Source organism: Felis catus, chromosome B4 (genome assembly GCF_018350175.1).
Source record: "Felis catus isolate Fca126 chromosome B4, F.catus_Fca126_mat1.0, whole genome shotgun sequence".
NCBI lineage: Eukaryota > Metazoa > Chordata > Mammalia > Carnivora > Felidae > Felis > Felis catus.
The window spans coordinates 18,234,227-18,258,562 of NC_058374.1; the positions used below are offsets into that span (position 1 = coordinate 18,234,227).

Consider the following 24,336-nt stretch of genomic DNA (forward strand, 5'->3'; position numbering starts at 1 on the left):
CCACTTGAAGTTTTCCATTCTGGCTGAAGTATGAAAGATGAAGTATCCTCTCTTCAGAGGAGAGTGATAATTAAGGTAAATATAAATAAGGAAGTATAAAGGTTCAAATACCAAACCCTAAGGAGAAACTCACAATCGGGAATATGAGGAAAGATAAACCTTTGAAAAAATTAGGAGTGAATGGACTATTAAGTAGGATTGTATTGGGGTACCAACGAAATGGTCTAACTCTCTAATAAAACCAAGAATCTTGGGGAAAATGAGAAAGGAAAAAAAATTCGTTCTGGAAAAAGGAAAGTCGTTAGTGCTCATAACAATGCCTGCTATGTGCCAGGCATGATCTGAGATCCCGTAGTAAGCAAATGGGCAGAGATCCCCCTGCTCTTAGAGCTTGCTTCCTAATTGGGGAGGTACTGAAACTATAATAAATGAGTAAATTACACATTATTTTTGAAGGGCATATGTGCCAAAGAGAAAAACAAGGCAGAGTAAGGGTAATGGGGCAGTGATGTGGTGGTTGGCAAAAGACTTGGCAATTTTAAGTAGGGTGGTTATAGTAGGTCTCAATGGCAAAGTGATTTAAAGCAAAGACTGGAAAAGGTAAGGAAATAAGCCCTGAGGATATTTTAGGTAAAAGTGTGTCAGACACAAAGAAGGAATTGAGACAGAAACATACTTGGTGAGTCTGAGCAATAGCAAGGGGACCAATGTGATGGAAGAGAGTGTTTATGGGGAGAAAAAGTGGGATATGAGGTGAAAGGAATAAGAAGCCCATCTAGAGCTGTGGTTCGCATTCTTGGCTTCTTTTGAAAAGCTACCTGGAGAACTTCTAAAGCTCTGGATGCCATAACCAATTAAATTACAACGACTGGGAGGTGGTACCCAGGCATTTGTCAGTTTTAAAGCTCCCCATGTGATTTTAATATGCAACCAAGGGGGTGCCTGGGAGCTCAGCTGGTTGAGCTCCTGACTCTTGATCTCTGTTCAAGTCTCAATCTCAGGCCCCATGGTGGGCTCCATGCTGGGTGTGGCGCCTACTTAAAAAAAAGAAAAAAAGCAACCAAGGTTCACAGTCATTCAAAGGCCTTACAGGTCATTGTAAGGACACTGGCTTTTAAATGAATGAGATGGGGAGGTACTGGAACATTTATTTACAGGATCTGACTTAACAGAATTACTATGCTTGCTGTAGGGGAAACAGGAGAGCATTAATGTGCATCAAAGACCACCAATAAAATACCTATTACAAAGTTGGGTTTATTGATACTTGGTAAACAAGGAAAATGGCTTCCCTTGGGGATCTGTGGAACACTCAGCAAGGAAGTGTTGCGAGGAACTTGTAATAGCATTTGAGCTTTTGTCGCACAATTTGCGGGAGGGTGCAAGAGAGCTGGAATTCACTCTGGATTGGATGTTTACAAGACCAGGATAATTCTATGATTGTGTGTCTAAATAAATTTTATATGGAAAGTGAGAGAAATGAAACAGTAAAGATCCAACAGTTACTCATGTTAGCCGGGAGAGTGGGATATTTACACAGTTTTTGAGTTGGCACAATGATCCTTTTGCCTGTGCTCCAATATGATTATAGAGTGGTCCTCTTTTTGTCTGTTTTTTTCTTATTCGACATGATGTCCTTGAGGTTCATGGTATGTGACAATCATGTTCAACAGAAGAGCACGGTAGCCCTGCTGTTATTGCCAGGCCAGCTTCTGGTAACACTGAGATCTAGCTGACATGGCCAGGAAAGCTGACAACTAATGGCCATCAGGGGCAAGGTTAGGAGCAAGAAGACCAAACAGGAGGATATTCTAAAATTGAAGACAGATATGATGGTGACTTGAACCAGCATGATGCAGTGGAGGTGGCGGGAAATGGGAAGATTCAGGATGGATTCTGCAATAGAAGAAAAAGGATTTCTTGATTGGATGTGGGGGAAGAGCAAGAGAGTGGGGTTAAGGTGTCCAACCAAGGTGTTTGCCTGTAGAAACTTAGAAGGGCGGTGTTGTCATTTCTGACCTGGGAAAAGTACAAGAATAGTTTGAAGGAAAAGCTCACGAGCTTAATCCTGGTTGTATTACATTTGAAATATCAATTAGATACTCAGGTAAAGATGTCTAATAGAGAATTAGACATATGAATCTGGAGTTCAAGGGAGAGGTTCAGGCTGGAGATATAAATTGGTGAGACATCAGCATATAGATGGAATTTAAATCCTGACCCTAGAATTCTCTGAAGTAATGAATGTAAAAGATCTAAAGGTCTAGAAGCAAGGGTGAAAGGAAGAACCAGCAGAGAAGATGAAGAAAGTAACAACCAGGAAGGGAGGAGGGAAATTCAGAGGATTTACTCTCTTGGAAGCCAAGTATGCACAGTGTTTCAAGAAGTTGGAAAACATGGTTAACTGTCACCTGTTGCTGATCAAGGTGAGGACTGAGAATTGACTTGGGATAATATGTGATGAGGTCATTGTGGCTCTCAATATGAGGAGTATAGCCTGATGGGAAGGGGCTCAGGAGAAAACTGGAGAAGAGAACAACTTTCATGAGTTTCTTTCTAAGACTTTAGGAAGGAAAATTGAGAAATAAAGTGGGTGGTGTTCAATGAAATGGGGTCAAGAGAGTTTAACAGCATGTTTCTATGGGCTTATGGGGAAGATAGAATAGGGAGAGATAGTGTGTGACATGAGAGAAGGGAGGATTTTCTGGAGAGATGCAGTTAGGTAGCCAACAGAGGATGTCATCTAGCGCACGAGAAGAAAATGGCCTCAGCTAGGAACCCAAACAATTTATCTGTGGTAACAGAGGAAAGATGGAGCATATAAGGATAGACACTGGAAGGTGGGGAGGAGTGGTGATGATAATTGTGGAAATTTTGCTTTGGAACCTGGGAATAATGAGGAAGTAGAAGCTTCTTGGGTAATACTAAGGACTATGATAATAAAAAAAGAAGAGCACATTTTTTCACTCACTGGATGAATGACTCCCAGTTTGGACTACTAAACCCCTAGGGTCCTTCAGGAAAGAGGAGTCAATAGGCTACTGCAAATATTTCAAAAAAGGTAAGTGAGAATTGTACACTTCTCCATCTTATTTTTTCCAGTTTTATTGAGAAATAGTTGACATACATCACTGTATGAGGCTTAAGGTACACATTATAGCATTTTCCTTTCTCTAGCTTACCTTGTTGTAAGAATACAGTATATAATTCAAACTATGTATTAATTGACTGTTTATGTTATTTGTAAGGCTTCCAGTCAATGGTAGGCTATTAGGTTTTTAGAGACTTGAAATTTATATGCAGATTTTCAGATGTGTGTGGGATCAGCACCTCTAATCCCTGTTTTGTTCAGGGACAGCTGTATATACCAAAAGTTCCCTATCCATTCATGTATCGATGGACACTTAGGCTGTTTCTCCATTTTGACTATTATAAATAATACTGCTATTTATAGGGAAGTGCATTTATCTTTTCTAGTTAGTGATTTCAGTTCCTTTGGATATATTCCCAGAAATCGAATTGCTGGATTGTATCTAGTTCTATTTTTAATTTTTTGAGGAACATTCATTCTCTTTTCCACAGTGGCTGCACCAATTTACAATTCTGCCAACAGTGCACAGGGTTCTCTTTTCTCTGCATCCAAGCCAGCATTTGTCATCTTTTGTCTTTCTGATGATGGTCATTCTAACAGGTGTGAGATGATATCTCATTGTGGTTTTAGTTTGCATTTCCCTAAAGACTAGTGATGTTGAACATCTTTTCATGTGTCTATTGGCCATTTGTAGATCTTTTTTTGGAAGATATCTTTTAAGTTCTTTGCTCATTTTTAAATTGGGTTATTTGTTTTTCTGTTGTTGAGCTATGTGCATTATTTATGTGGTTTGGATGTTAAGCCCTTATCACATGTATGGTTTGTAAATATTTTTCCCCATTCTGTAGGTTGTCTTTTCACTTTGTTGAAGGCTTTCTCAGGTGTGTAGAGCTTTTTAGTTTGATATAGTCCTACTGACTTATTTTTTATTTTTTGCTTATCTTTTAAGTGTGATTTCTAAAATATCATCACCAAGACCAATGTCAAGGACCTTTTTTCTTTTGTTTTTCTTGGGAGTTTTATGGTTCCAGGTCTCACATTTAAGCCTTTATTTAGTGTTGAGTTAGTTTTTGTGACGGATGTGAGATATGGGTCTACTGTCATTCTTTTACGTGTAAACGTCCAGTTGGCCCATCATTATTTGTTGAAGAGACAGTTCTTCATTGAGCATTCTTGGCTTCCTTGTCAAATATTAGTTGACTGTATTGCTTGGGTTTATTTCCCTCTCCTTATTCCATTGGTCTCTTTGTCTATTTCTATGCCAATACCATACTGTTTTGGTGATTATGGCTTTATAGTATATCTTAAAATCAGGAAGTATGATGCCTCCTGCTTTTTTCTTTCTCAGGATTTCTTTGCCTATTGGGGGTCTTTATAGGTTCCACATAAATTTTAGGAACATTTTTTCTACTTTTGTAAAAAAAAAAAAAGTGCACTAGAATCTTGATAGTGATTACATTGACTCTATAGATGGCATTTGGTAGTACTGACATTTTAATAATTTTCTTCCAATCCTCAGACATGGGATATCTTTCCATTTATTTGTGTCTTCTTCAATCGCTTTCATCATAGTCTCAGTTTTAAAGGTAGAGATTTTTCACTAACTTAGTGAAACTTATTGTTTTAATGCATTTGTAAATGGGATTAATTTTTTATATCCTTTTCAGAAAATTTGTTGTTAGAATATAGAAACTCTACTGATGTTTGTATGCTAAATTTGTATCCTGCTACATCACTGAGTTTTTTAATTAGTTCTAATAGTTTTTTGGTTGCATTTTTAGGATTTTCTCTGTATAGAATCATGTCATCTGCAAAAAGAGGCTATTTTACTTCTACCTTTTGAATTCTGATGCCTTTTCTGTTTGTTGATTGTTTGCTCTGGCTAGGACTTTTAGTACTGTATTGAATAGGAGTGGTGAGAGTAGGCACCTTATCTTGTCCTTGTTTTTACAGGAAAATTTTTCAACCTTTCACATTGAGTGTGATGTTAGCTGTGTACTTGATATATATGGCCTTTTTTATATTGAGATATGTTACTTCCATGCCTAATTTGTGAACTGTTTTTATCATGAATGACTGTTGAATTTTGTCAAATACTTTTTTTATATCTATAGAGATTACCATATGATTTTTTTCTTTCATTCTATTAATGCAACATACCACATTGATCCATTTCCATATTCTAAACCATCCTTTCATCCAAGGGATAAATCCCACTTGATCATGGTGAATGATCCTTTTAATAGGCTGTTAAATTTGGTTTGCTGATATTTTGTTGAGAATGTTTGCATCTCTAATCATCAGGGGTATTGGCCTATAGTTTTCTTTTCTAGTAGGGTTCTCATCTGGCTTTGAGTATCAAGATCGTGCTGACCCATAAGGTTTATTTGGGAGTATTCTCTGCTTTTTGATTTTTTGGAAAAGTTGGAGAAAATTGATGGGTTAATTCACCAGTGAAGCCATCTGGTTGTAGGCTTTTCTTCATTGGGAGATTTTTTAATTATTGATTCAATCTCCTTACTAGTAATTAGTCGAGACAGTTTTCCTATTTCTTTCCAATTCCATTTTAGTAAATTGTGTGTTTCAAAGAATTTTTCCATTTCTTATCAGTTGTCCAGTTTGTTGGTACATAGTAACCCTTATAATTTTTTGTACCTTTGTGGTATCCATTGTAATGTCTCCTTTGTAATTTTATAATTTGGGTCCCCCCCCCACTTCTTTTAAACTTGTTAAAAGTTTGTCAGTTTTGTTAATCTTTTTTTTTTATTAAAAATTGTTTTTAAAGTTTATATATTTTTGAGATGCAGAGACAGAGTGCAAGTAAGGGAGAGGAAGAGAGAGAGGGAGACACAGTATCTGAACCAGGCTCCAGACTCTGAGCTGTCAGCACAGAGCCCCCAACACAGGGCTTGAACTCACAGTCTGTGAGATCATGCCTGAGCTGAAGTCAGATGCTTAACCAACTGAGCCACCCAGGTGCCCCAATTTTGTTAATCTTTTTAAAGAACCAACTCATTTTGGGGGCGCCTGGGTGGCGCAGTTGGTTAAGCATCCGACTTCAGCCAGGTCACGATCTCACGGTCCGTGATTTCGAGCCCCGCGTCAGGCTCTGGGCTGATGGCTCAGAGCCTGGAGCCTGTTTCCGATTCTGTGTCTCCCTCTCTCTCTGCCCCTCCCCCATTCATGCTCTGTCTCTCTCTGTCCCAAAAATAAATAAACGTTGAAAAAAAAAAAAGAACCAACTCATTTTGGTTAATTTTTAAAATTGTTTTTCGTTTCTCCATCTTTTTCTGCTTTAATTTTGATCATTTCCTTTTCTTCTCCTAACCTTTGGCTCAGTTTATTTTCTTTTTCTGATTTCTTAAGGATAGAGTTAGGTTATTTATGTGGGATCTTTCTTCTTAATATTATGAGCTTTCCTCTTAGAACTGCTTTTGCTCCATCCTTTAATTTCTTTTATGTTTCCATTTTCATTTGACTCAAAGTACTATTATTTCCCCTTTAATTTCTTCTTTGATTCATTGGTTGTTCAGGAATGTGTATTTAATTTCTGTGTATTCATGAATTTTCTAGTTTTCCTTATTTTTGAGTTCTTTCAAACCATCATGGTCAGAGGAGGTATTTGGTATGATTTCAGTCACATTGAATTTGCTAGGATCTGTTTTATGGCCTAACATATAGTTCATGCTAGAAATGTTCCACGCACACTTGAGGGAATTCTGCTGTTGTTGCATAGAATGTTATGTATATGCCTATTGGGTACATTCAGTCTCTAGTGTTGCACAAATCTATTAACTTGTTCATTCTCTGGATGATCTATCCATTGTTGAGAGTGGAGTATTAAAGTCTTCAACTGTTACTGTATTGATGTTTATTTCTCCTTTTACCTCTGTTAGTTTTTGCTTTATTTATTACAATGCTTTGATGTTGGGTCCGTAAATATCTACAATTTTTATATCTGTTGATTTTTTCCATTCCAAAAATTGTTTTTGGGTTGTTTTCTAGATGCATTGTTCCATGCTTTGTATATCCGTGTTTGCTTTTGTGTTTTAATGTCTTTTGATAATAGTATGCTTTGTCTTCTTTGTCATGTTTATCTGTGTAATTGGTTCAGGGTTTTTCTGTGGTTTTCACGAGGCTTACATAAAACATCATAAAATTATAAACCCTATTTTAAGCTTATAACAACTTTCCTTCATAAAAATCCTTAAATTATCACTTCTGTTCTTTTCCCCCTATTTATGTAATTTCTGATACAACTCACATATTTTTTATATGTGTAACTAATAACAATTACGATAGTTATGGTATTTTTACTACATTTGTTTTAACTTTTACATGAGAGTTGTAAGTGAATTTATGCACTATCATCACCATCTTACAGAATCTAATTTTGACTGTGTATTTACCATTACCAGTGAGTGAGGTTTATGCTTTCTTTTTATATTTTTATGAAGTTTATGTTATTTTACTTTCACTCAAATAATTCTCTTAGTCTTTCTTATAAGGCAGGTCCAGTGGTAATGAACTCCCTCATCTTTTGTTTGAGAAAGTATTTCTTCTTCATTTATAAAGGATAGTTTTGCTGGGTATAGAATTCTTGGTTATATTCTTCAATATTTTGAATATGGCATCCCATTCTATCCTGGCCTTAAAAGTCTCTCTTGAGAAATCTGCTTATCGTCTTATGGAGGTTCCCATATACGTATCTTTCCTCTCTTTTTTTTTCTTACTGCTTTTAAAATTCTTTCCTTGGCTTTGGCAATTTAATTATAATGTGTCTTGGTGTAGCCCTCCTCAGTTTCAGTGTATTTCTGGTACTTTGGGAATCGTGGATCTGGATGTCCATTTTCTTTCCCAGGCTTGGGAAATTTTCAGTCACTATTGCTTTAAATTTACTTTCCATCCCTGTATCATTCTTTTCTTCTGGAATTCCCATTGAGTCTATGAGTCCCATAGGCTTACTTTAGTCTTTGTTATCTTTTTGTTATTGTTGTTGTTGTTTCTCTGACTGGATAATTTCCTATGTCTTATTCTTTAGGTCACTAATTCTTTCTTCTGCATTGTATTTTTGAAACTTTCTGTTGAATACGTCAGCTTAATTATTTTTTCAGCTCTAGGATTTATATTGATTTCTGTATTTTTTGTCAAACTTACTGTTTTGTTTATGCATTGTTTTCCTAACTTCATTTAATTGTCTATGTACTCTTATGGTTATCTAAACTTAAGATAATTATGAGAAATCTTTTCTGATAATTCATAGATCTCTATTTTCTTTGAGTCAGTTTTTGGAACTTTATATGTTTCCTGTGATGGTTTTTTTATTGTTGATTTCTTACGTTGGTATCTACACATTTAAATAATTGGGACTCTCTTCCAGATTTTACAGATTTGCTTTGGCAGACACAGATCTTCAGTAGTCAGCTCTGTTTGGATTTCTAGGCCTGTGACTTTGGGCAGGTGTGGAATGCTATTACGGTCTATTTTTTGACAAGGCAACTGTCTGAGTTGTAAGGTTGGCTGTGGGGAAGGAGTTGTGCTACCGTCTGAGAACAGTTAGATAGGACTACTGTCTTGGTTTTCTAGACAAGTGAGTCTTTGGATGGTCTCACCAGTTGTCTGGATTTTCTGGTCAGGCTGACTAGATGGTCTGTAATGGGTACTATATTTAGTAGTAGATAGAGCTGTGAGTTAATTTCCCTTCATGAGCAGGATAGTAGGACAGGATACAGGATCTGTATAGCTCATTTGGGGGGGCCTGAATCAGTGCAAGAGTGCACACTGAATTTCTTGGTCATGTAAGACCAACAGTTTTCTCTGGAAATGGAGAAAGCCATAAGCTGTTCTCTCTTTTAAAGTGCAACTGGAAGCAGGGATTTTGGATGGACTATGTGGCAGTTCCCCATGTTCTCTGGTTAGGTTCCCCAGTCACACAGGCTGAAGGCTATATGAGCAATGATGTGGGCCTATGAATTTGTTTCTCTGCCCAGGAGCATTGGGAAAAGCATCTCTAAAGGCAGTAAAGCTCTTTGCTTGTTGTCTTAACTTGAGCTAACCTATGCCCCAAGTTCCCTGGCCAAGTAGAGTCATTGTCTTTGTTATGCTGACTATTGGCTCTGCCTGTCTGTCTCTTAGCTGTAGCATTGCCAGCTTTATATGGTTCCAGATATTTTCACCAGCCCTTCTGATCAGCTGGGGCTTGGAGACACTATCTACAGTGGTGGGGCTGTCTCAACTCCCTTTTCTGGATGGGAGAGTGGAGGGCTGCTCCAGGCTTCTCTGCTTTTCTCAGGCTTTTCAGTCAGCAGGGGTCAGGAACTACCCTCAATATTGGCTTTGAATTACCTGCCTAGGTATAGCAGGCCACCCCTTTACACCTGGTGCTGGCTTTGCTCTGCTTTGCTCTTGACTCTGCCTTTCTGCTTATTGGTTTAAGCATTGTTGGTTACATAGCTTTCAGGTGTCTTGCCAGCCCTTCTGGTCAGGTGGGGCCTGGGAGCCACAGTGGGTATGGCTATGTTTCAGATCACTTGCTTGGGTAGGATTGGGAGGAGCCACTCCTGGCTTCGCTCACATTTTCTAGAAACAAGCTTTCCTTTTGAAACCATGGGCCACGAAGAACCCTCAGCCTTGGCTGTGTGTTGTAGTAGGGGAATTCTTCATACGCTGTACTGGCTTTGCTCTGGGAGCTATCAGCTCCATCCACCTCCCTCTTGGTTGGAGTATTGTGGAGCTGTAAAGCTTCCATGTATTCTTGCCAGACACACTGGCCAGATGGAGCCAGGAGACACTGTCCCTGGTGGCAGGGGAGGGGGGGGATATGACTCCTCTTTTTGGCATGGACAAACCAGGATCTAGGGTCAGCAGCACTCCTTGTGTGAGTACCCACCCAAATCAGCAGATCTGCCCTTCAGTGAGTTCTCTGGTCAGAGTATGTCCCCGACTTGTTTCTGGTGATGATGATCAAAGCTACTGGTTGGGGTTACTACTTCGATTACTACTTTATTTGGGGTGCTGTAGTCAGAAACTACATCTGCCAAGATCTGTATGCTGGTTGTTGCAAGCTACCCTGCCTTCACTGTCACTGTCAGATTCCTGTGGGAGAACCCCACGGTTTCCCCTGCAATTCTAATGAGGCAAGGCTAGAGTAGGGGCTGTCAGGAAGTGATCCACAACGCAAGGGGGTGATTGGCCCCCTGTGTCCTTTTTTCCCATTGGAGGAATGGAGGCTTCGGGAAGACTTCTCCATGGGTTATTGATCTTGTCTGGGAGAGGGGTAAAGCGGTCAGTGTGTAGTCTCTTCTCTTAACCATTGAGTGTAGTCTGTCTTATCTCTGTGGTGCAGGGGATGTTTCATCCCCATGTTCTGGGATTTTCTCTTCTTTATGAGTAGTTAGTTGTTTTTGTGAGGAAGAGTGAAGTCAGGAATGGCCTATGTCACCATCTTGGTGATGTCACTGCCTCTCAAATTTTTAGGCTTAGCAAGAACCTGCATTTATTTTCTTTGGGTTATGTGTGCGTGTGAGTGTGTGTGTGCATATGCATGTGCTATAAATATATATTTAGAAGTAAACGTAACTTAACTCAGGCTCATCATCCCTAAGGGTCACCATATTTACATTTCGATTGTGAAATTTCATTAATGAGTACATTTTAATAATAGTCATTACTATACTTAAACTTTTTAGAAGAGTGTTAGTGGTCTGGTAATGTGGGATGGGTTGTTATTGACTTACTAGATGTACTCGATAGGGCAGAAGTGATGACCAAGATTTTGTTACAGAGGTGAAGAATCAAGTTGGGAAGCACTAAATAGGAACAATGCTGTTATCTACCAGAATGTAAGCCAGTAGGGGATACAGAAGTTTATAGTTTCTTTTATCTCCAGTCCCTATTTTAAGGCCTAGAATGTACTTGATATTCAGTAAGTAATTGTGATGCTGTCAGAGTTTATGTGCTCGCATTTCTAGGTAGCCACCAAGCACTGGAATTGGAGTGTCTACAAAAGAGATAAGAAACTGTAAGTGACTGTGATGTGGCTCATGAACATACAGTTCTTTTATTTGCTTTATTGTTCATCAGACATTGTTTGAGTCCTTATTTAATTTCGTCGACTAGATTAGAATTATCATGAAGTAATAGGGAGTCTGTGTCATCAGGGAGATATATAGGAGAAGTATAAGTGAAATAAAAACTGTACACATTTGGTATGCACATTGTCTCATGTGACACAGAGGACTTACTAGTTAGGAACCAAGTAGAGAAGAGTAGATTTGGGAACTGAGAGGAGAAGAACATGTGAATCAGAAACCTATTATGGTTGTAGACAGAAACTCTTCTTAGAAGAGTAACAGAATGGATGAACTCTGTGGTTTTAAGAGGGTTACAATGACTTTCGTGCCCAACAAGACATGTGAGTAGTGGTCAGGACATCAGGAGCCCCCTTCTAGACTTGTGCCTCTCCTTGACTGATCCACCTAATTCTACATTTTTTTCCTGCCTCAGTTCACTGCTTTCCTAAAAGACTACATGAACTCAGCTTTAAGATTACTGATGTGGCATCCTTTCCTTCTCATTCCCCGTCCACTACTGTTTTAGTTTTTTGATTACTTTTTCAAACTACTAGTCTTTTTTATGTGGGGATTTAATGAGGATATGATCTCTTATTGCTAATGTTTAAAACCTAATAATCATATGTACTATTTGGGGACTTATTTATTATGATAGTGTGCTAGATTATGGATGTAGCATGATTCCAGAAAAACTTAGAAATTAAAATTTAAATTCTTGCTCAAAAGACCACTTTGAGTTTCTATTATAATGAGAATATTCTTGTGTTTAGTTTTTAGTTTCAAAGAAAAAGCTAACTTTAAGTTTTGGTCATGACTTTTTTCAGTTGATCAAATACATGCATACAACCATTTTAGAAGGCACTGTTTTTGCTGCTGGTATTTGGGGCATCAGTTTCCTTCCACAAAAACATGTTAGCAAGAGATGAAAGCTTTGAAATGACATTAATGTTGTTAATGCCCCCATTCATCTTTCAACCTGCAATGGCAGACACTTATACTTCCAATCTCTCTGAATTCTGTGATCATTTAGAGACAAATGCTCTCCTAAAGGATGTATTGATTAGGTTGGCTTACACAGATATCTTCACATACCATAAGGTCAACTGATTAGTAACCTTAGTTATGTTGGCAAAACTCCTTAGCCGTGTAACATAACCTAATAAAGTTATAGCAGCAGGGGTTTGAGACCATGAGGGCTATATTATAGTTCTGCTTTACTATAGTTTAATCTCTGGTCACTGTGATTTCTCTCATATGCAAAATCTGTTCACCATCTCCCACGATTTCCAAGGATCTCACCCCATTAGAGCCATAGTAAAAAGGTCTAAATGTTTAATTAAATGTAGTGAGTTCGGAGGTCTAGAAATCATCACTTAAGTATCTACTCGGGTTTAGATGTGGTACAGCTTCTTGGCATCATACATTCCATTTGTTGAGCTGTGAAATTAAGGATGTAAGTGATCTGCATCCAACATTCTTAACATGCAGTCATAAGACAGGCATCAGGACAACACCTGACATTTTAGTTCAAAAGAGAGAAGGAGAGAATGGAAGGTAAACAAGGCACTGGTTCAAAGCAGTTTTGAAATTTCACCTGGGAAAATTTTAGCTGCAGTTCCTTGATTTGGTTGCAAGATCTGGGTTCTTTTTTCCACATCTGGACTACTGGTTTCTCCCTCTGAATCATTTTTCCTCTTTCATGAAAGGTAAAGGTAACACACACACACACACACACAAAATACTTATGTATTATATACATATATATAATATTTATGCATATATATGTAATTTAACATATAATTTAATGTAATGTGTGTTGAGAAATGTGAAAGGTCTGACATTTACCCTTCTTACAAGCTAGCCTGCCATAGTTTCATGGATGCTGGCAGAATGGGTGAGACTCCTGGGTCAGAGACAAAGGGTGTAGTACTACTTATGGTATAACACAGCATAAACATCCTGTTTGCCTTGGTTCCTCTTGCTCCCTGAGTCCCAGGAGCAACACAGAAGGGCCCAGGTGGATTAACTGGGTTTTGCATCACAGCTAAGAAATCCTGAGTTTATAGAACCCAAATCTTTTATATTGTGATTCAAGCAAATGTGTCTGACCTTTGTTTTAGGGGAAGACATTTTCCTTATTATATCATACAAGATAATAATTTGCTCTCTGTTATAGACAGAATCACTACCTCTGTTTTTCATAACTGTTTGCTATTTAAATATCCTTAAAAAGACGGCCTGGAACAAAGGAGCAGTTAATGACAGTTTGTAAGATATGCAGAAACATAAGAGACCCATTGTGAATTGTGTCCCAAGAGTGTCTCTGTTGGTCAAATTATAGGAGACCCTTAAAACCATATGTAGGATAATGTTATTAATCATTTTCATTTCAAGTTCAGTATTATGAATGCCAAATGTTATTGTTATTTATGCATTGGTTCTCCTTTAAACTATTTCATTACTTCTGTTTATTTATATAGACCTCTTTTTTATTTCATGGCAATTTTGTAAATATTTGCTTACTATTTTATGTTTTAAACAACTGATGAATATTAACTGTTGATGACATCTGTATTTCAATTATTTTAACATCATAACTCTGAACATATAACCATTTGAATGCACGAAAAGCCTGAAACTCAAAGAAATACTATTAGTAGAGAACATGTTCTAAAATAGTATATATAGTATGAATGCCTTTGAAGTTTATAATAACCTCAGCTTAATCGAATAAAGTACAACCTCAATGAACTTAAGCCAGTGTACTGGAATACTCAATTAACTTTTGTCCTCCTTCATGCAACTTTCAGGAGGGTCATGAAATCTAGAGAGACAAAAAAAAAAAAAAACCTAAACAAGGAGAGTTAATCTATTGGACTTACAGTTATTACAGACATGCCTCAGAGATGTTGTGGGTGCAGTTCCAGACCACTGCTGTGAAACAAGTATCACAATAAAGCAAATCAAATTAATGCTTTGGTTTTCCAGCACATATAAAAGTTATGTTTATACTTTATTGTAGTCCGTTAAGTGTGCAGTAGCATTATGTCTAAAATAACAATGTACATACCTTAATTAAAAAAATGCTTTATTGCTAAAAAAATTGCTACCATCTGAGCTTTCAAGGAGTCTTTCTGCTGGTGGAAGGTCTTACCTCTGTGTTGGCGGTGATTGATCGTGTGGTAGTAGGTGAAGGTTAGAGTGGCTATGACAATTTGTTAAAACAAGACAACAGTGAAATTCGCTGCATTAATTGGCTCTTCCTTTCACGAACAGTTTCTCCGTAGCATGTGATGCTGTTTGATAGCATTTTACCCCCAGTAGAACCTCTTTCAAAATTGGAATCCGTCCTCTCAAACCCTGCTGCTGCTTTATCAACTAAGTTTGTGCAGTAGTTGAAATCCTTCGTTGTCATTTCAGCAATCTTCACAGCAGATTCTCCATGAGCAGGAGCAAGTTATGTCTCAAGAAACCATTTTCTTTGCTCATCCATAAGAAGCAACTACTCATCCATTAAAGTTTCATCAGAGATTGCAGCACTTCAGTCCCATCTTCAGGCTCCATGTCTAATTCTAGCTGTCCTGCTGTTTCTGCCCATCTGTAGTCACTTCCTCCACTTAAGTCTTGAACCCCTCAAAGCCATCCACGAGGACTGGAATCAACTTCTTTCAAACCCCTGTTAATGTTGATATTTTGGTCTCTTCTCATGAATCACAAATGTTCTTAATGGCATCTAGCATGGTCAGTGCTTTCTAGAAGGCTTTCAATTTATTTTGCCCAGATCCATCCCAGGAATCATTATATATGGCAGCTAGAGATTTATGAAATGTATTTCTTAAATAATAAGCCTTGAAAGTTGAAATGACTACTTGATCTGCAGGCTGCAGAATGGGTGTTGTAATAGCAGGCATGAAAACAACATTCATCTCATTGTATGTGTCCATCAGAGCCCTGGGATGAATGGAGGTGTTGTCACGGAGTAGCCATATTTTGAATGGAATCTTTTATTTTTGAGCAGTAGGTTCAACAGTGGGCTTAAAATATTCAGAAAACCATGTTGTAAATAGTTGCATGGTCATCTAGGCTTTGTAGTTTCATTTCTAGAGCACAGGCAGAGTAGATTTAGCAGACTTCTTAAGGGTCCTAGGATTTTCAGAATGGTAACTGAGCATTGCCTTCCATGTACAGTCACCAGCTGCATTAGCCCCTGACTAGAGAGTCGGCCTGTTCTTTGAAGCTTTAAAGCCAGGCATTGACTTCTCCTTTCTAGCTATGAAAGTCCATAAGCATCTTCTTCTACTATAAAGCTGTTTCATCAACATTGAAAATACACTATTTATTTTTTTAAAGTTTATTTATTTTGAGAGAGTGAGGGCGAGTGTGGGGAGAGGCAGAGAGAGAGGAAGAGAGAGAGAATCCCAAGCAGGCTGTGTGTTGTCAGCACAGAGCCCTACATGTGGCTCGACCTCATGAATCCTGTGCTCATGACCTGAGCCGAAATTAAGAGTTGGAAGCTTAGCCAGCTGAGCCACCAGGCATCCCAGAAAGTCCCCTGTTTCGTGTAGCTCACTTCATTGATTATCTTAGCTACATCTTCTGGATAACCTGCTGCAGTTTCTACCTCAGCACCTTTCGCTTCACCTTGAACTTTTATATGATGTAAATGGCTTCTTTCCTTCAACCTCATGAACCAACCTCTGCTAGCTTTAACCTCATCTGCATCTTCCTCACCTCTCTCAGCCTTCATAGAATTGGAGAGAGTTAGGACCTTGCTCTGGATGAGGCTTTGGCTTCAGGGAATGCTGTGGCTGGTTTGATCTTCTCTCCAGACCACTCCAACTTTCTCCACATCAGCAATAAAGCTGCTTCGCTTTTTTACCATTTGTGTGTTCACTGGCAACACTTTTAATTTCCTTCAAGAACTTCTCCTTTGCATCCACAGCTTCGTTAACTGTTTGTCTCAAAAGGCCAAAATTTTTTGCCTATCTCAGCTTCTGACATCTTCCTCACTAAATTTAATCGTTTCTAACTTCTGACCTAAAGTAAGAGACGTGTGGCTGTTCCTTTCGCTTGAACACTTAGAGGCCATTGTAGAGTTAGTAATTGGCCTCATGTCAGTATTTTGTGTCTCAGGCAATAGGGAGGCCAAAAGAGAAGGAGAGAGATGGGAGAATGGCCGGTCGGTGAAGCGGCCAGCACAGACGCATTTATTAAGTTTACCATCTTGTATGGGCATAGCTGATGGTGCTCCAAAACAATTAAAACAGTAACATCAAAGATAACCGATTCCAGATCATGGTAACAAATATAATTGATGAGTTTGAAATACTGTGAGAATTACTAGAATATGACACAGAGACATGAAGTGAGCAAATGCTGTTGGAAAAAATGGATTCAATGGACTTAATCACTGTAGGCCACAAGCCTTCAGTTTGTTAAAAAAATGCAATATTTATGAGGCATAATAAAACAAGGTATGCCTTTAGTATTATATAGTTTAAAGTCTACTTCCAGAGCGTGTCCTGTGATTATACATGTTTAGATTTTATATGATCTTGCATGAAAACACATAGCACAGGGCATGGCCTGTAACAGTTCTAAAATTGTTAGCTATCATTATTATCACTTTTTTTTAAACTACAAGACAGCATACTTTTTTAAAAGCACAGGCTTTGACATCAGGTCTGGGTTGGAATTTTGTCCGTAATAATGAGCACTGAGAAATTATATGTTATTCCCCTTTCAACCTTATATTTCTCATCTCTAAAATAAGGAAAATAATATCTTCTGTATTTCATGAGAGTTAGGTAAGATGTGACATTTGTAGTAAATGGATGTCCCCCACACTGCAGTTATGTCTTTACTGGTTTAGATCTCTCTGCAAACCACAGTTTGGCCTTCAGCTGGGCTTCAGGTTTAATTTTTATAATTAACCACTTACATGTTTAGCCATTTTCCCTTTTCCCCCTAAAATCTGAGAATTTTTTTGCTGATGTGACTAAAAACAGAGGGAGTTTGGGGTTCAAGTGCATGATGTATCAGAACATATTTTTTCCTATAAATTTTTGTTTTGATTTTCTTTGTAGTACTTACATTAACTTATTAGGTAATTATTAATACTTTTTTCAGAGCAGTTTTAGAGTCACAGAAAAAGTACAGAGTTTTCATGTATACCTCCCACCACCCCCCCCCTTTATGTGCACAGCTTCTCTATCAGCCTTTCCCCCCAGGGTGGGGCATTTGTTACAAGTGAGGAACCTACACTGATGCATCATAATTACTCGAAGCCCGTAATTTATATTAGGGTCCACACTAGCTGTTGTACATTCTGTGGGTTTGGAAGAATAGAGAGTAAAATCCATTTGTCAGCATGGTATCATACAGAATATTTTCACTGCCATAAAAATACTCTGTGCTCCACCTAGTTAGTCCTCCCCCACCTCCAACTTCTGGCAACCACTGTTCTTTTTACTGTCTTCACAGTTGGCCTTTTGAAAAATGCCATATAGTTGATTTATTTATTGGGGGAGGCAAGAGAGAGAGAGAAGGAGAGAGAGAACCCTAAGCAGGCTCTACACTGTCAGCACAGAGCCCCACATAGGGCTCAGTTTCACGAAACATGAGATCATGACCTGAGCCAAAATCAAGAGTTGGACGCTCAACCAACTGAGCCGCCCAGGTGTCCCTCAGAATGTCATATAGTTGAAAGCCTACAGTATAGAGCCTTTTCAGATTGGTTTCTTTCACTTAGAAATATGCACTTAAGATTCCTTCGTGTCTTTTCATGGCTTGATAGCTCATTTTTTTATTTTTTTAAATAATTTTTTAAATGTTTATTTCTTTTTGAGAGAGAGAGAGAAAGAGAGACAGACAGACAGACAAAGCACAAGCAGGGGAGGGAGGGGCTGAGAGAGAGGGAGACACAGAATCTGAAGCAGGCTCCATCCAGGCTCTGAGCTATCAGCACAGAGCCCCATGCAGGGATTGAACCCATGAACCATGAGATCATGACCTGAGCTGAAGTTTGACGCTTAACAGACTGGCCCACCCAGGCACCCCACTAGCTCATTTTTTAGTGCTGAATAATATTCCACTGTCCAGATGTATGACAGTTTATTTATCTATTCACCTATTGAGGGACATTTCTGTCGCTGGACATTTCTGTTGCTTTCAGGTTTTAGCAATTAGGAATAAAGCTGCTGTAAATATCCATGTGAAGGTTTTGTGTGGACATAAGTTTTCAGCTCCTTTGGGTAAGTATCAAGGAGGACTCTCGTATAAATTTTTAAGTCTTTGTGTGAGACCCAAATTATCAGCTCAGACGCTTTGTACCTTTCATGTTTATTTCTTACACATGACCGCTTTTAGGCATTATCCCAAACCATCAAAGAAGTTCCAACAGTGATTCTGATATGAAACAGACTGATTCTGTATTTTTTTCCCCTCTGCAGGTTCCTTAGCTCCTATATAAATTTATCTTCTTCTGTCTCAGTGAAAGCTCTCAACACGACAGTGATAGTGTAGGATGATGGACCTGTTTGTCAGTCACCAAATATCCTCCAGTACCCTTTCCTCAGGGGCAGCTACTGTAATTATATTTAAATAACTAATAGAGGCAACAAAGATAGTTTTACTCAAAATAATTTAAATCTGCTTTAGAGTCACTAGCTTTTTTTACCCACAGCCATAGAAACAGACAACTAATTTTTAGAAACTTTATGTCAACAGGTATCCACTTATGAATGTACCACCCCCTAGCACAAAGTTGGTACACAGTAAACCCTGAGGTAGTGGTAACTGCAAATGTTCGTGCAAATTATGTTGTTTCTGATGATGAGGATAATTGAGAAAGTCGATAATGATGTTCCAAAAAAAGTGAACAATCCTTGAACCTCAGTTATTAAGATGTATCCAGGATATTATATTTCTAAGATGGAAAAAGACATATGTGGTCACCTGGGTGGTGCTGTTGGTTGAGCGTCCGACTTTGGCTCAGGTCGTGATGTTGAGGTTCATGAGTTCAAGCCCCACCTTGCTGGCCGCTTTCAGCGGGAAGTTTGCTTCAGGTCCTTTGCCCCTTCTCTCTCTGCCCCTCCCCCACTTGCATTCTCTCTTTCAAATATAAATAAACATTAAAAATAAGACATATATAATTTTCAAAGCTGTCCTAATAAATCTATATTTGGTTAACAGCTAACCAGATCAATTTCAGCTGATTATTACATTCTCTGATTAATTGAGGTGAGATTTTAAAATGTGTGTAGAAATCTATTTAGAAACAAAATATATTAAACAGGCATATTTGAATTTAAACAACATAATCTGTTAAAAGTTGTCATCTTTGATGGGCCTTATCTAAGAGAACTAGCAAATTGCTATAATGGTTTCTAAAATTTTACTCTCATTAGAACATTCATTTATTTCTACATCAGTATTTCTCTGGATAGTAGTCAATAAGGCTCCCTTTCCAGGAAGCTATGTGCAATAGCTATTATACAGCAGCAATAACTTCTTTCCTTTCCTTTCTATATTTGCATAACAAGAACTCCTGGATCCTTTTTTTTTTTTTTTTTGGATTGTCTGAAATAGGAGTCAAAAGCATTGCTTTCCCAGGGATTGAAATGGCAACATTTGAATACTGAACATTGAAATGGCAACATATTTTGAAACCACGGGAATCTGTGTATATTTATGGGTTATTTATTTATTATGCATTTGCAGAGATGGCTTTTAAAAATGCAAAGTCTTCAATATTCTTAACATTTATCCCTAACTTCTCATAATTATCATGATTCTTTTTTTGCTCTTGAGCAGCATTTCATTTTGTTTCACCATAAATTTCTAAACTTTACTTGGGAGATCCTCATTCTAAATATAGCAGTAATTTGTTGATTTTTCTGGCCCCTAATATAATGAAATGGAGTTATTCCTTGCTTATTAAAGTTGATGCAATATTTTTAAAAGTATTTAATTTTAAAGGTATTTATTTTTATACATTCTCAGTGACTTTTGGTCACATTTTGGGTCAGGAAACCTGACGGAAAGCAGGTATATTTTTGAAATCAGATATTTTACAGAAACTTAAGAAATAATATTGATTTATAGTATTTGTAAGTCATTTTATAATATTTTATGTTTATAATGTTACAATTCACCTCACCTTCCTCTCTGTGTAAGTATAGCATTTTCAAAAGTGAAAATGATTTTTCACGAGGTTAAAATTCCCTTGTGAGTTTGAATTTTATAATCTCTTTGAGTGATTTACTTTATACTTTTATTCCCTAAGCTTCCTGCTTTCTACCTAAGTCTTTTCATAAAGGCACATCTATGCAGTTTAGTATTCTTTCCTTGGATAAAAATAACTAATGGCCAAGGATTCCAGTGCAAAATCATCAAATCTCATTTTGCATTGGGATATATAGTAATATCTGAATGTCCACACTGAACAAACCCAGATTGTGCCTTTTGGGTTTATCTTTTTTTCCAGTCTCACAACAATTAACAATTATTGACAATAGTTGCAGAAAGAATATTAGATTTGGAGTGAAAATATCTGGATTTCAGACCATCTTACATCTTCATAATTATATGATCTTGGTTAAGTTAATAACTTTCCTGAACTTTCTTTTTTTCTTCTTTAAAACAACTACAACAATAACACTTTCCTCTGGGCTGTTGTGAAAGTTTGATCTATATAAAGCACTTGGTTCAGAGTCTATGACATAAGGTATCTGCTATATATCAGCCATAATTTGACACTATTATTATGACTTCCCAGTCCTTCTCTTTCTTTTTTTCTTATGGCTTTGTGGAAATTAACTGTTTCTTACATATTTACCTGAAAAGTGGGTCAAATTATTCTGCCCTGCACAAATTACGTAATGCATACAATGCTTTGGTAAATAATTCAGCTCTACAAAATTGCTGGTGAACATCATATTAAATATAATCTGGAATTCTTAAATACTAAAAATTTTTAAAGTGGCCACTTTTCATGTTTTAGTGTTTAATAATCTGTAGGAACAATTAAATCTTCCAGGTGATGTAGTAGTGGCGGAGAAGTAACATGAGTATCAGGATAAATTAGGCAAACCTTGGCAAATCTATAATCAATATGGCTGACTAATGCTGTTTCCTTGAAAAAATATTTGGAAAAAAGTTTAATTTCTTGGTAATTCTGCTTTATCAATTTCCAGTATGAAAAGAACAACTCTGTTGTGTTTTAATTTTTTAGATCAGATAGGATCCTTTTTTTCCTCAAATGTGTCCTTTAAAGTATTTAGAGAAGTATAATAAGGTGATTTCAGTTGATCTCTATCCTTTCTAAAGTGTGTGAATACTTTGGAGAGCCACCCTAAGAGTCCCATTTTGTTCTTCAGGTTCCAAATGTGACTTTGAAGCAAATAGCTGTGGTTGGTTTGAAGCAATTAGTGGTGACCATTTTGACTGGATATGGAACTCTAGAAGTAACCTTTCAGCTGAATTTGAACAACAGGCTCCACCTTGGGATCATACTCACAGAACAGCTCAAGGTAAGACACAAGGAGAGGCTCTTAGTTACTACTTCCATTCACCCTTGGTCAGGTCTGAGAAGAGAAAGAGAAGCATTTAAAGTTCTACGTTACTAAGACAAATTGTATGACATTTGAATATTGGCAATTATTCTTACATTGTCAATATGAAATGACTCCTTTATGGGTGGTGGGGAGGGAGTCCAGTTCTCTTTTTGACTGAATTCACTGAAATTATTAACTTTTGTGGACATTTTCACATAGATGTAGATACTAGTTTAGTATTTATAAGAGTAGACTTGACTCACAATCACTGTTACTGATTTTTAATTGTATAGTCTTAATTTTTGTCAGGCGTAGAATTCAGTGTAGGGTTAAAAGGCAGGTGTTTCAACTCAGTTGGCTGATTTACGTGTTTGTATTTCAATAGGACATTTTATGTTCATTCTGAAGAAAAGCAGAAGCTTGTCACAAGTTGCTAAACTCCAGAGCCCAACTTTCAGCCAGGCAGGACCTGGATGCACACTTTCCTTCTGGTAAATATTAAAATCCGGGATGCCTGGGTGGCTCAGTCATTTAAGCATCTGACTTCGGCTCAGGTCATGATCTCATGGTCTGTGAGTTCGAGACCAGCGTCAGGATCTATGCTGTCAGTTCAGAGCCTGGAGTCTGCTTCGGATTCTGTGTCTCCCTCTCTCTCTGCCCCTTCCCCATCATGCTCTGTCTCTCTCTGTCTCGCAAAAAACGAATAAACGTTAAAAAAAATACTAAAGGGGCGCCTGGGTGGCGCAGTCGGTTAAGCGTCTGACTTCAGCCAGGTCACAATCTCGCGGTCCGAGAGTTCGAGCCCCGCGTCAGGCTCTGGGCTGATGGCTCAGAGCCTGGAGCCTGTTTCCGATTCTGTGTCTCCCTCTCTCTCAGCCCCTCCCCCGTTCATGCTGTGTCTCTCTCTGTCCCCAAAATAAATAAACGTTGAAAAAAAAATTAAAAAAAAATACTAAAATCTGTGGTCAACTACCCTTGCAGCCCAGTGGTTGCAGGCATACTCCTGAACTTACTGGACTTTCAGATTTGCCCTGAGTTTGGCTTTAAAAATAGCTATTGCTTTTGATTTATACAGTTAGCATTTTACTTGGAGTATATTATCCATATTTGTTGTGTTCTTTCTTTAGATGAAAGGGACTCTTCCCCTCCAACAAGGGATTATAATTGAGTTAACACTGCTTTGATTTAACACTGGATTGACCTCCTTGAGACAGGCTCCCGGGATCCTGCACTCCAGAGAATGCACCTCAGCAGATATGAGCAACCACAGTTACTGCAAGAAATAAAGGCATCCATTATGATAACTAATAATTAATTGACTTTTAACCAGGTGAAAGAGTCTGTAAGTTAAATACTTAGTTGATCCCATAAATCATTTCCATTTCTTGTGTTTGCTCTTTTTCAGGTTTTATAACTATGGTCTATCAGTGGGAGCAGCTGAGCTACAGCTACATGTGGAAAATTCCAGCGACCCTACAGTACTCTGGAGAGTATTATATAACCAGGGCAACCAGTGGTCACAGGCGACTATTCAGCTTGGACGCCTTACTCAGCCCTTCCATTTGTCACTAGATAAAGTCAGTCTTGGCATTTATGATGGGGTCTCGGCTATTGATGACATCAGATTTGAAAATTGCACTCTTCCCCTTCCTGCGGAGAGCTGCGAGGAGCCAGATTTTTTCTGGTGTCGACACACCAAGGCTTGCATAGAAAAGCTTCTGTTATGTGATCTGGTGGATGATTGCGGTGATCACACTGATGAGGCCAACTGTGGTAAGTTTTTTTTTTTTTTTTGCTTGTTTGTTTGCTTGTTTGTTTTGGTCCTTATATTGATAGTGGTGATCTTGATCAGGTCACTGATTTCTAGGCAATCAAAACAAAGACAGTAAGCATTGTTCCAAAATTGATGACTGTTCAGTTAATTGGGCTACCAGTATTTGTTATGTAGACTCATAAAATCCATACCAGAGACACAGTGATGAAACACAACTACCGAGTCTCAGACCTCATGGAGCTTACTGTTTAACTGAGGAGATATATATTGTTCAAATATTTAAAAATTAACTAAAAAATGGCAGCTTAGATAGGAATTACAGAGGGAGATGCTCTGAATTTTTATAATGTATTGAATTTTTTAGAGGTGATGATTTAGCTGAGACCTGACAAATAGTCGATTGAAGCATATATGCAAAAGCCCTGATATGTGACTGCATGGCAGGTGGAGGCCAGCCAGTGTGGCTGGAGTCGAGAGGTCAAGGGGAGACAGAGTGCAGCATAAGGACAGAGATGTGGGGGAGGCTAGGTTTGCAGATCTTGGTAGTCCATGTTAGGGAGGTTTTTCTTCATTTGAAAGTTTTTAGTAAGGAGGGTAATATAATAAAATTGGGCTTGTAAACCATGTCACTGTAAATACAGTGTGATGAGCGGATTGGAGGAGAAAGGTTTCAGGAGACCTATCAGGAGGCCATTGTGGTAGTCAACTAAGGAGGCGGCAGGCAGCCTGCGTCCCAGCGATAGTGATGGTGATGGAGGGACTGATGTTTGGGGAGATATTTAGGAGGGACATTTGATGGTGTTTTGGCTATAGGGAGCAGAGAGTGGCATGTCAAAGATACGT

At 38.1% G+C, this 24,336-nt stretch overlaps 1 protein-coding gene across 1 annotated transcript in view; it reads left to right on the top strand.

The window, feature by feature from the left end:
• MALRD1 (MAM and LDL receptor class A domain containing 1) overlaps window positions 1-24,336 on the top strand; it is a 768,730-nt gene that overhangs the window by 129,133 nt on the left and 615,261 nt on the right. The window contains exons 16-18 of the mRNA XM_045062650.1: window positions 21,543-21,695; window positions 22,105-22,210; window positions 23,125-23,492. Coding sequence (XP_044918585.1) covers window positions 21,543-21,695; window positions 22,105-22,210; window positions 23,125-23,492 — 627 coding nt within the window. The remainder of the gene's footprint in view (window positions 1-21,542; window positions 21,696-22,104; window positions 22,211-23,124; window positions 23,493-24,336) is intronic.